The 13,085-nt window shown below is 39.8% G+C and overlaps 1 protein-coding gene across 1 annotated transcript; it reads left to right on the top strand.

Moving 5' to 3' along the window:
* The first annotated feature begins 465 nt into the window (after window positions 1–465).
* On the top strand, window positions 466–8,220 carry ptgs1 (prostaglandin-endoperoxide synthase 1). Its single transcript, XM_073466159.1, has 11 exons — window positions 466–602; window positions 695–775; window positions 2,482–2,598; window positions 3,220–3,360; window positions 4,075–4,218; window positions 4,290–4,471; window positions 4,553–4,636; window positions 5,526–5,772; window positions 5,882–6,168; window positions 7,079–7,226; window positions 7,356–8,220. The coding sequence occupies exons 1-11, from the start codon at window positions 596–598 to the stop codon at window positions 7,703–7,705; spliced, it is 1,788 nt and encodes a 595-aa protein (XP_073322260.1). The 5' UTR covers window positions 466–595; the 3' UTR covers window positions 7,706–8,220.
* Window positions 8,221–13,085: the final 4,865 nt, after the last annotated feature.

The raw sequence follows: 13,085 nt of genomic DNA, 5'->3' as shown, positions 1-13,085 counted from the left end.
CTTAATAGGAACTGGAGAAAAATACTGAATATATGTTTTTATATCGGGCATACTGTATGAGTATACATTTTGTGAAACTCTGTAGTTATAGTTATGTTTTTGATTTATAATTATTCTAACAAGAAAGGCCTGGACGTCTATTAACTCGCCAGCAGGTGGAGATAGAGGTCTTTAACATTTTCCTTAAGCATCACCCTGTTTATGCTTCCTGGGGCTGTAATGATTTGAATGACACATAAAAAAATAAAAAATAAAAATAAAAACAGTTTTTTAGGACAGAACCTTTCACACTATGGATCTAAACATTATCCTGAGAGCAATTTACCCACACGTTCTGCCTAAAAATGATCAGGTCAAAATTATTATAAGCGCACTTTCTTTAAAATCTATTGAAGACTAAATGGAGGAAGTGGAGGAAACTGTGTTACCGCCCATTATCTATAGCTGTTGTTATAAAGCGAGACCACAGCAGCAGGCCTGAGGGTTGTTATGGAGAGAGCAGCCTGTGTCAGAAATTACTTTCTACAAACAGACTAACACTGAATCAAAATTGATTTCATTGTGAGTCCTGACAGACAATCCACCTGAGGGAATCATGAAACGTGAGACCCTGAAATTATTTAACTAAACACCTGCTAAATGAATTTGATGCCTTTGCTCCAAGATAATATTCAACTATTGTTCATTTTTATAGAGTTCAGCCTCTTTTCCATCTGGGTGTTCATCAACCTACTGCTGCTGAAGAGCTCATCATGTGCCGGCGACTCCAGTGTTGGTAAGTAGTTTATCTTTTTGCATCACAACATGAATTTATTGTTTGTCTCTACTGTCTAAACCTTAGACTGATAATACAAGAATTTGGTTTGAGGGGGTGATAATAATATATATGTGTAGTTCTTTGTTTCTTTCTTTCCTTTTTGTAAAGCTTTTAGTACAAAACTGAGGTACTGTGAATATTTGCGCTGCCGGTGTTACTCCATATCTGTGACCATCGTAAAGTGTGATTACTGTTACTTTAACATTTGTGAAGGAGTAACTGACAATAGATACAGATTTTGTTTTTGTTAAATTTCCAGGTCACAGTTTCTGATGACCTGTCTTGACCTTCATTCTTATATGCTTCCGTTGACCCGTGATACAGTTTTTTTTCCTCGACATTATCTTTATTGGTTTTGTAACATAACAGCCCTTGAGCTGAATAATGCGGCAATGTAAAAAAATATAATCACACAGATGACAGATCAGCCTGACAGATTAATTCAACGGAGCATGCTCAATCAAGTCCAATATTTAAGTTGTCACGTTGTCACACTGTCTTTGCTTCGTCATCCTCTGAGATCATCATTGAGCTTTTGTCAATCAAATGAAAAGAGCCGTTGTGTTAACATTACCTGTGAGCAGGGGAGTGATAAGCAATAATCCCAATGCTCGATTGGAGCTAAGATCACAGAAAAATCAGCAAAACATGAGAGAGAGCTCCTACAGGCCAGCTTAGATAATCCATTAAACTCTAATTGTGATGATCAATAAAGCTTTTAGATTAAGTCCAGGCCACTTAATTTAATTTCTATGAGAAATTGTATTTCATATTCTGCCATGTGACAAGTCCAGGGTGTTTCCTCTTCTCCCTCTTGCCCAGTGCATGCTGGGAAAGGCTCTATTTCTGAATAGATGTTTAGATAAATAGACTTGTATTCAAAATTAAGACACCATTGAGTTGACATAAGTGGAGAGCCATTTTAAGAGTGTACCAGAGATCACACCACGACGAACTAGTAAAAATGAAAGGGACTGTAAAATATGCCTTGCCTATGGCTACACAATAATACAGTTCTGGCAGAAGTAGGCTGATATTGCATATAATTAAGTAACTAGAGTAAATGTAGATACTTTTACTTGGATTGGATCCAGCCTACATTCATCTGCTTCCTGGGCTTTCCTGGAAGAGTAAGACCTACCTAACATCATCACATCAGTACTATTTGAAACAACATCCATGCTTCATGCACTTCCTCCTTCTATACACTGAAATCTATTTGTTGTTCGTGTGGACATGCTTATCCATCCCCTCATTCACAGCTAATGAGGAAGAAAGAGCTGCAGCGTCCCATTATCTCATTGAACTTCTGCAAGCATAAAGGAGGGACAGGAAGTCAAGTTACAACGACCAAGGGTGTTAAAGATATGAGGTGGTGGTATGCAGCAGTAACTACTGTTTCCCAGAAGCATGAAGAGACTGTATTATGTGTTAAAAAACCAATATGCTATACACAAACACACACCTTTAGGCCACAACTGGAGATAAGATTAAGATGCATAATTATATGTAGATTCATTGACTTTCCTGTTGTCTTGTTTGTCTTTGTTTCCGGGCCTGTTTCGGTATCATTCTGAGTCATGTCACCGTCTGTCAGCCAGCTTTTACTTGACTGATTAATCATTCATAGAAAGCAAGATGATCTTCTCCGTATTTGTTTGCAGTGAATCCCTGTTGCGACTACCCCTGTCAGAACTCAGGAGTGTGTGTGAGGTTTGGCACAGAGGGCTACCAATGTGACTGCACTCGCACAGGCTTCTACGGAGACAACTGCACAGTTCGTAAGCATAAAAAAATGTGAATTACCAACATGAATTTAAAAGTTGCAGCTCAAGGTACCTCCGAGTGAACATCTGGTCAGCCTATGCCACTTTAATGTGACTTTTAGGCAAATTAACCCTCAAATTCCCTTCCCTTAACTAATGGCTTCATTAATGGTTAACTGTTAATACTGTATATATCTTGCTTACTCTGTACGCACATAACTGCACTACTGCTTTTTGCAACTCTGGTTAGATGCTAAACCAGAAGTTGGCGAATAAGTGTATTTCCCAAAAAGTGTTATAGTGACACTTTAAAAAGTGTCACCAAGGCTACCAGGCCTACTTAACCTCTCCTGCTAAGTAAATTAGCTCTGTGAATCTTTGGTAAGTAATTAATAAAGCTTGATATATAATGAATTTGCTGTTATAAATAAGTTATAAATAAAGGGTTACATGTTTGTCACTTTTCCAATCAGCCAATAGCAAAAGTTAGTGGCCTGATAAACAGCAGCCAATGGGATGTTTTTGACAACCTGGCAACACAACAAATTCTTATAAATGGTTTATAAGTGATTTCTAAAACTTTATTAAATGATTTATCTGCATAAGTCACAACTTATTACTGATCTTTGTGTGTAGCGGAGTTCTGGACCAGAGTTCGTCTCATGCTAAAGCCCAAACCTGCGACGGTTCACTTCATCCTCACCCACTTCCAGTGGTTCTGGGACCTCGTCAACAACTCTTTCCTGCAAGACACTATCATGAGATTAGTGCTGACAGGTAGGCGCAAAGGTTAAAGGCAACAAAACTGAAAACATGTCACTGCAGAATTGCAGACCACAGACCATAAATCAACGTCACTTGCTTGCAGCTAATACTTTCCCACCATTTGCTTTGTTTCATCTCTGTTTTTTTTCTGGTCACACTATGTAGGCTATATTTTTGGATAGATGATAGGCTTTCTGAAAGGAGTTTTGGTTTTATCAACTTTAATGTATTTAGAGGTGGAGACACATTTTGGAGTTTTTATTATTATTGCAAAACAGCATTTGAGACCAGCTTTGTGCCAACGATTGTTCAAGCCCAAAGAAGGAACTGAGACGTTGGACTTAAACGAGCAGTAAGATTTCCTTTGATAAATATTTTAAAGTTTCATGCTTTCGCTTTGCTGTCACTACTTTCAGCTGCATTTGGTGTGCTCGTGGTCGGGCGCATTAACAGCTGCATAAGTGTGAATGTGGGGTGAGTAAAAATAACCTACAGCGCCTGTGTTCATTTTAATAAAGGAACATGTCACCAAAATGAACAAGTGTGGCTTGCTGGTGTGCAATTAGCCATATTTAGCCAACTAGAGACCATTAAGGAACAGAATAAGTATGGGCAATCAGGTTTTAGCTACACAGACAATCACTGTATTGTTGTTTTTTGTCTTTTCATGGGATTTGATACATAGTGCATCACCAACCAACAACATTTTGTCACTGTCCTCCAAAGTCAGAAGCGACCTTATTCCAAGCCCTCCGACCTACAACACCAAATATGGATACATCAACTGGGAGTCCTACTACAACACATCCTACTACACCCGTCTCCTCCCTCCTGTACCTGAAGACTGTCCTCTGCCCATGGGAACTAAAGGTGAGACCTTCAGAGCTACACACATACAACTGTGCTCCCAAGGCAATCTTAACATGTTTGTTTCTCTGCAGGTAAATCTGTTCTTCCTGATCCCAAAATGATGGCTGAGAGGTTTTTTAAGAGAAAGAAATTCAGGCCAGATCCTCAGGGGACCAATCTGATGTTTGCCTTCATGGCCCAACACTTCACCCACCAGTTTTTCAAGACAAACCATGAAGCTCAAGGGGGCTTCACCAAGGCTTTAGGACATGGGGTGAGACACATCTCTTTAATAATTTATTGGTTGCTTTAGAATTATTTACCACGTTTCTGTATTTTTCTCATACTTGTGCAGGTAGATGCGGGCAATATCTATGGAGACAACCTCATGCGACAGCTTCAACTCCGGCTTCATAAAGATGGAAAGCTGAAATATCAGGTTATAAAGAAAAAGTTCAACATCTTGGGAAATAAACTTGTATAATTTAGTTAGAGTTAGATGAAAAGATTGATATCACTCATACTTTGCAAGAGCCAGCAGCCAGTTAACTGGGGGAAACAGTTGGCTTTGTGCTCTATGTGAAGGTAACACAATCTGTCTACTAGCAGAAAGCTCACAAATAACTAACATTTTAATAATCCATATAAAAACAATGATGTGAAAATGTATTATATCATTATATATTGTGGTTTTAGACAAAGTTAAATGGTCAGACTATTTCAAAGCTAAGCTAACCCTTGCTTACTGTTTCCCCATTCTCCCCTTACAGTCTTTACTGCTAAGCTAAGCTAACCAGTAGTTGCTGTAGAAAGTACTACATTTTTATTTCTCATTCTAGGTAGGGCAAGTCGCTCCATTAATCTTTGAAATACCTGTTTTTTTATTGTAAAGAGTAATCAATATTGTTTTTGAAAGGAAATCTAATAACTCAGGTTTTGAGTATTGCTGCCAGAGTTGATTTTTGTACAACAAAAGACCTTAAATAACTTTGATTTCCTGTGTCATGCAACTTCTGAGAATCAAACAGTTTCCAGAGAGCAGCAATTGTGATAAAGTGGTAAAGAGAGACAATCCAGTCTCTCACTTTACATACCGCTGGCAGCTGATGGTTTGTTATCTTGCCTTTGACATGCTTCTAATCAGGGTTTGAAAGGGAACTTCCTCAAACCATCTTTATCTAAAAGCCACTTTGTGTGGGAGGGTTCATAAATAAGCCATGCAATGACTTGTGCACAATCAAGCAGACAGTGGCAAGAAAAAGGAAATTAACTACAAACTTTTAAAATACTTCTCTCACTTGTGGATTACTGTTTCTGTTTGTTCACAGTTAGTGAATGGTGAGATGTACCCTCCTACAGTGTCTGAGGTCCCTGTGCACATGGTGTATCCTGAAGGTCTCCCTCCAGAAAAACGTCTGGTCATTGGTCAGGAGATATTTGGCATCCTGCCGGGTCTTACCATGTATGCCACCTTATGGCTGAGAGAGCATAATAGAGTCTGTGACATCCTGAAGGCAGAGCATCCCACCTGGGACGATGAGCAGCTTTTCCAGACCACCAGACTCATCATCATTGGTGAGTTACAAGTTTGTGTCATATTGGAAAAATCCTATTTCTCTGACAGAATGTTGCAGAGTTTAGCTCCATGTGTGACATCAATTGATGACATTTCTTTGTCCTCCAGGGGAGATAATCAACATCATAATCGAAGAGTACGTGCAGCATCTGAGTGGTTACCTGCTGAAGCTGAAGTTCGATCCCTCTCTGCTCTTCAAAGAGCGTTTCCAGTACAGCAACCGCATCGCTCTGGAGTTCGGCCACCTCTACCACTGGCACCCACTGATGCCTGACAGCTTTCTCATCGATGGACATGAAATCCCGTACTCCCAGTTTATTTACAACACCTCCCTCCTCATGAACTTTGGGGTGGAGAAGCTGGTGGATGCCTTCTCCCGACAACCTGCAGGACAGGTAGATAAATACCTTCCATTGACTGTTTACAAGAATGTAGTTTTAGGGGTAAAGTCTGGTTAGATTTTATATGTGAAGTTGAAGTACTAACTTAACTTGGCACCCTAAGCAGGGGCTCGACTGCAAGGTTGGGAACCACTGGACTAAACTAACCAACTGTATATAGGGCTGTTAAAGCTAGTTTGACCTTGAGTCGCAATGACAGAAAAATGCAACTCATGCACTGATGCATCAGTATTAACAATTTTGCATAATAATATTATGTAATAGTCAGTCATGGGCCTTTTTTTCTGCAGATCAAGAACTTTTTACTTTTGATACTTTTAGTTCAATTTGCTCATGATACTTTTGTTCTTAAATAGGATTTTAGAAAATAACACTTACTTTAAGTAGGGTATTTAGACATGGCACTTTTACTCAAGTAAAGGATCGTACTTAGTACTTCTTCCACCACTGAAAGTTTATAGTGACTTGATGTGAATCAGAGAACTGCAAAATGAATATTTAACATTTGCTGGTGGATGAATCATCAGGCTGACATTTATCAGAGTAAAGACAGATATATGACAGGAAATGCTGTGAAGGAAGTTGAGCTGAGTCCTTATCATTTGATTTTGTCTCTTGTTTGAAATGCTTGCATTATGACTTGTTGCCTCATTGAAAAACACTGTCATCTTTCCGGATGCATGCTATAAAAATCAGCTGTAAGATCAAAGAACTGCAGGAGGATCTCTCATGCAGACCGCAGTGATGGTGAAACATGATATGGCACATTTTTCTAACCAATAACCTCCCCACAACCCCATGGTTTATCACGGAGGGTTGTTCTCACAGTTTGTCATTTGTTTGATGGTATTATTGAACAGTTCAACAAAATAACATTGTTGTAACTGTTTTGTCTGGGTTTCAGATAGGTGGAGGTCATAACTCTCCTGAAGTAGTGGTCAAAGTGGCAGAAATGGTCATCAGAGAATCTCGAGCAACACGTGTGAGGCCCTTTAATGAATACAGGAAGAGGTTCAACCTGAAGCCATACACCTCTTTTTATGAATTTACTGGTAAGCTGGAAAAAAAATTGCAACTATAACTTATATCTGAAACTCTGAAACCATACAGTCTATGGTGTAACATGACAAGATAACAGTAAAGGGATGGTTAATAACAGCTGTTTTCTCTTTTCCTAACAGATGACTTGGAAATGGCCAGAGGTTTAGAGGAACTCTATGGTGACATAGATGCTTTGGAGTTTTTCCCCGGCATCCTGCTGGAGAAAACACGTGGCAACGCTATATTTGGTGAGAGTATGGTGGAGATGGGTGCTCCCTTCTCTCTGAAAGGCCTGCTGGGAAACCCAATCTGCTCCCCTGAGTACTGGAAGCCCAGCACCTTTGGGGGAGAGACTGGTTTCAATATCATCAAAACATCCACTTTGAAGAAACTGGTGTGCCTCAACACTAAGTGGTGTCCATACGTGGACTTCCATGTTCCACGAAATGAGGAGGAGGCAAAACCAAGGAAACCATCCACTGAACTGTAATGAATGTTCACCTAATGACCCATGGTTTTATTACTCACAGTCAAATTATTACTATGCTGCCTGCAAGTGTGACATACTGTGGTTGTCAGTGCGCTATACGTTGTTGTCATCATCCCATTCAGATGTATTGCTCTTATAAAGAAAAGAAACGATTCAGTGGTTTTAATCCTGCCTTCAATGTATGAAATAAACATTAAACAGGTCTACCTCCTCAAATACAGCTGACAAATCACATCTGGTGTAACCGGTGTATTCATTACCATTTCGCAAGAAAGTTCCTCTGAACCTCAGAAAAATATACTTTAATTTGCTAATGGTACAGCTCAGTACTGTGAATATTTTGTTCTGCATTTCTTGGTGTGGTTATCGCCTTCTTTTTAGAGTGGAATTATTACATTAGGCTACATCTTCTTGAGAATCAAATTATAAAACACCCAGCAGTGCTGTATAAATTACCTGTTTGCAGAAGACAATGAATTGACTGTATTATCAATTGATGAAAATAAAATATATAGCTTATAAAATGTTTTGTGCCTTGGTACAGCCTCGCAGCCTCTGAGACTGATTACATTGTGTGCAGTTGTTACATCATATGCAGGTCTTATATTATGTTGTTACATTAGGCTGAGTTGTTTTATTAAATGGGGCAAAAACCTACAATCGCAGTACTAAGTGGCTATACATGATGTTTCACTTTCTCGCTCTAAACTATTGGCGGGAAGCAGAGGGTGGTGTAGTCTTGTGAGCGTGAGAAGCGTTTTCACACTTTTGTTGGGGATGTCCCAAGATATTATAAGACAGACTGTGTTATTTCTGTCTTCCAAGTGTCAATTTAATTGTTGCAGCTTTAGATTTGTCTGTAGTGTGCACCGGGTAGAGCATGACACCAAAACCGCTGTATCATGAGGGCATATTCTCTTCAGATAAAACCATACACGTTACTCTGGTGCTTAAGGCAATGCAAAAATAACTCTAGACATCTCATTAATATCTACTTTTTGTGAAGTTACCCCAACATTAAACTGGCCTGGATTCATTTTTAACTGTATGGTCAACAATGTATTGCCTGCCTTACCAAAACACTAATGTCTTTAATGGCAGTGGTTTGCCTGACCCCTGTGGGTTACATTTTTAATATTCTTGCATATCCACTAGTGTGGTTGCTGCACTTGCAGAGTTTCTCTGTATTTTGTCACAGTATGAAAAGCACCGGTTTAAATAATGATGTCTGGATTCAATTTATCTGCTTCACTTAAAGGTCCCGTGGCACTGCCATGGCTTAGTAGGGAACTTGAATGGAGCAAAGCTTACTTATCAGTAACATCGGTGTTTTTCCCAGTATGACGAGTCAGAATGTCTGCTGTGAATAGTAAACCTACCAAAAGAGAAACTATTGACTCTACATACACTCTATATTGAATCAGTGTTCAAATGACGCAGTAGTTTAAACTGGACAGGCTGGAAGAATTGAGACATAATTGTCATCATCCTCCATTGTCACAGAACAAGGCTAGCAGATTTCAGGTTCAAAACAACAGTGAGCTGGCAAGACATCTTCAGCCTCCACGTAACTCATGTTTTACATTTTTTCCTCCCATCCATCATCCCCCCCCCCCCAAGTACTGACTCTTTTCTTGTCCAGGACCCTGCCGCTCCTCCTCTAGCATCCCACCTGCCTTTCCTCTGTCACCGTCTCCTTACCACAGACCTGATCCTCGTCATCTCATCAACACCTCAGTATATATATACCTGCAGCGATACCTCCTCTTTCGGCTCAGCCTTATTTGCACATTTTACCACATCCCTTTTGGATTTGTTTGCTTCCCTGCTGGCCAACCTGTTTATGTATTTAAAGATATGTTGCATATCTGTATTAAATTGTCTAAAAAGGGCTAGAACAATGTTTTTCAATCCCCTGCCCTGCATGTTTTAGGTGGTTCCCTGCTTCAACACACCTGATTCAAATGAATTGATCATTATAAAGCTTCTGCAGAGCTTAATGACAGCACAACATGCAGGGCACGGCCCCCAGGATCAGGATTAGAAAACACTGGACTAGACCTTTGATATTTTTTTATTTATGCACTTACATTATCCCAAATGCCAAACCCTGAGATATCCACAAGTTCATTCAAGGTAATGCTGCGTTTTATCTGTAGCTTCCAGGAGGAAATCAGGCGGATTTTCACCTCCCATGCTACTTATGTATTTTGTTTTGATTGAGAGACCTCTAGTGGCAGAAATCACATACATACATTCCTGCATTCATTCACAACTTTGAGTACATTTTGCTGAATAAGCTTCTTTACTTTTCTGATAATAAAGTATTTTTTTATTGTTGTTTTTCTACTTTTAGCTAAAGCATCTGAATACTTCTTCCACCAATGGCATCAAATAATTTAGTACCCAGACCTTCAAAAAGGGTGTTGAATCGAAGGTACTTTTAATTGCCAACAAATGCTCAACAGAGCTGTTCCTTAACAAAATACTGCGAAAAATTAAAATAAATAGTCCATGAGAAACAATAGCCTGTGAGTACCATGTGAACTGATTATACTTTTAATGAGCTTCAGTAACATTTTTGACATAAAGTTCACAAGCAAGTCTAAGCTATAATCAAAAATACCACAAAGGACTTATGTGGTTTTAATATCTAAATGTTTATTGATACAGCCCCTCTAACTTTCCTTTGGTTTTCAAAAAAGGTGTTAACAGTCAAGTAGCTTGAAATCAGAAATATCAGATCACTGCAACACAGTGTGTACAGTCACAAAAACAATATGCTGTGTTTTGTGACAAAGTAAAAGTATCCTTGGCTGTTTCACTAAAGAGGTCAATGCTGTACAACCGTTTGACTCACACTGTACTTAAACACAACATGAATTAGACTGAACATGTGATTCCTAAATAAGTAATAAGAAAAATAAAACAACACATGAAAATCTCTCTCGCACTTTCAGTCAGAAAAAAATTAAATGCAAAAAGTAAATTAAGCAGAAAGCAAGACTTAAAGATGTATTCAGAAGTAACCTGTACTACAGTCGACCTATAACATGTAATTAATGTAACCGCAGGGAGTAAAACAGAAAGTGCTGTGCTAAAGCTATAAATTATACATTTACAAAAAGATGTACAGAAGATGTCAATACAGAGAATGTTAGCCTCGTAGTTTGACCTTAATCATAAGAGGAATAGTTCAACTTTGGGAATAATCGCCTTAGAGTTAGATGAGATGATCAATACTCTCGTGTGTGTCTTCAGCATGGAGCTGAAGCCAGGAGACAGTTAGCCTAGCTTAGCATGAAGACTGAAAGCAGGTGGAACGAGCAAGCCTGGTTCTGTTCAAAGTCCAAAAATATGCTTAACAGCACCTCTACAGCTCAGTAATTAAGACTTGATGCCTTAATCTGAAGCTACTTACTCTGATGAAATCTGGCAGCTGATTGGTCATTATCCTGACTGTTAACTAACGGGGGACTAAACAGAGGAGCAGCTACTGAAGTGGAATTAGAGACAGAGTTGATATGAGTGCTGGTGCAGACTGCCATCGAAGCAGTGGCTGCAGGGTAAAAATGGACATCCACTGCAACTGTAGTGAGGCCCAAGGAGACGTGGTGAGAAAGAAGGAGGGGAGGGTTGCCGTGTGAGATGCTGAGGCTGTGGTGGATGGGTGCTACACATGCCTCAGCACTCTGCAGGGTTAATGAGGAGCGCAGACCCTCCCCAGGTCTGGATGGTGGAGAGGGGGAAGGAGAACGGGAAGGTAAGGATGATGGAGGAGGCAAGGCATCCTGGCATGGACTGCGGTTGTCTCCTCTGTTACTGGTCCAGTCCTCAGTACACTGCAGCTGGATGCTGGGCTGGGACAAACTGCGGTCCTTCTCCTCCTCCAGAGAGGGGTCAATCTGAAAGAGTGAAGAATGGACTCCTGAAAGAGGACTTAGTGACGATTTAACTGATTTGATAAAGTAAAAGATAACAAGCCTAATAATTTATAGAATGCCGACGACACCATGAGTTACTGCCACTAACGTAGCTAAAAATAAGTTGTAATTTTATCATCAGTGACTGTTGTTTAACTTTGACAAAGAGTGGAGAAAACAGCCCGATCCATTTCGGTGCTACCATGGCGCGACCTTGTTAGTTCAATCTGTTCATGTTTAGAGGATCAAAATTCCCCCAAAAGTCAGACAAAAAAAAAAAAAATCTCTGGATAAATTTTCACCATGTCATATTCATTTATGTGTTGTCAAACCTTTGTGTCAAGAATTGGCTCAGGATAAGTCTCAACAGTGACTGAGTGGTTGTCCAGAGCAGGTTGTCTGTCGTCTTGAAGATCCTCAAATGTGGGCTCCATCTGCACTGTGACCAGGCTCGGCCCTGGAGGTCGGGCTCGGGTTTCTGATGTGTTGGGGCTCTGCTCAATCACAGCCACACAGTCGTCGTCTTCAAAAGCTCTGTGCAAGAAACACAACACTCTGGTTTCCATGCATCTTTTACACAGATGCTAACAGACCATTGCAAGGCCTCGTCTCATTTATTGTTTTAATATGTATAATAGTGTATTTACCTGTTTTCGTATGTTCGTCCTGCAGCTCGACGTTCAGCGTGTCGTAAGGGGACCCCTAGATTCCTCTGAGCTGTTAAGGACATGTAAATTGGCTCTAAAGGAATAGTTTGACATTTTAGTAAATATGCTTTATTTGCCTTCTGGTGAAGACAAGATTGAGCATTGCAATTATAAAACATTGCTGAACTCACAATGGACAGTTAAAAAAATAATCACATTTAATGCAGAAGAACCACAGATATCTTTCTTTTTGTTACACACTTTTTCTTTCTTTCCAAAACCAGGTGCCTACATTACCCACAATGCAGCTCTATTACTGAGAGTTTGGAGATTATGGAGTGTTATGCTAGTGGCGGCTAATGTATCCTGTAGCTGTTCGCCTCAGGCAGAGATGAGAAGTGGGCTAAAGATGTGTGGGTAGCTTATTTCTTCCTTAATCCACCATCCATTAGAAGCCACTGTGTTACATGTTTTACTTAATTCTAGCGAGCTGGAGCCGATAAATACCCGTGACTATACTGCTCAGTCATTTGACTGGGTAATGAATGCCAACTGCACTGATGACAAAAGCCAGGTGTTGTGGGTGTTAGTAGTTTTTTTGTCCAGTGTGAAAAGAGTTCAACTGTATTTATGTATTAAACACATTTAACAAAATATTCAGAATTTGACATAGGTGAATTTGACATTTGATGCGTCTGAGGATCTCTGACCTGCTCGGCTTGTTGGTGCAGGTTCATTCTTCTGGACCACTGAATAGAAGGTAACAGTGATGAAGATAAAGGCCAGAGATACACCCACTCCCACCACGAT

Source organism: Pagrus major, chromosome 5 (assembly GCF_040436345.1).
Source record: "Pagrus major chromosome 5, Pma_NU_1.0".
NCBI classification, from domain to species: Eukaryota; Metazoa; Chordata; class Actinopteri; order Spariformes; family Sparidae; genus Pagrus; species Pagrus major.
The sequence above is the reverse complement of the archived record's forward strand: the minus strand, read 5'-3'. Positions and strand labels throughout refer to the sequence as shown.

Bases quoted from the DNA above. Each gene is read 5' to 3' on its own strand.
- ptgs1 (XM_073466159.1), top strand. The intron at 776-2,481 runs GTAAGTAGTTTA...ATTTGTTTGCAG, and splicing joins TGCCGGCGACTCCAGTGTTG to TGAATCCCTGTTGCGACTAC. The intron at 7,227-7,355 runs GTAAGCTGGAAA...TTTTCCTAACAG, and splicing joins CTCTTTTTATGAATTTACTG to ATGACTTGGAAATGGCCAGA.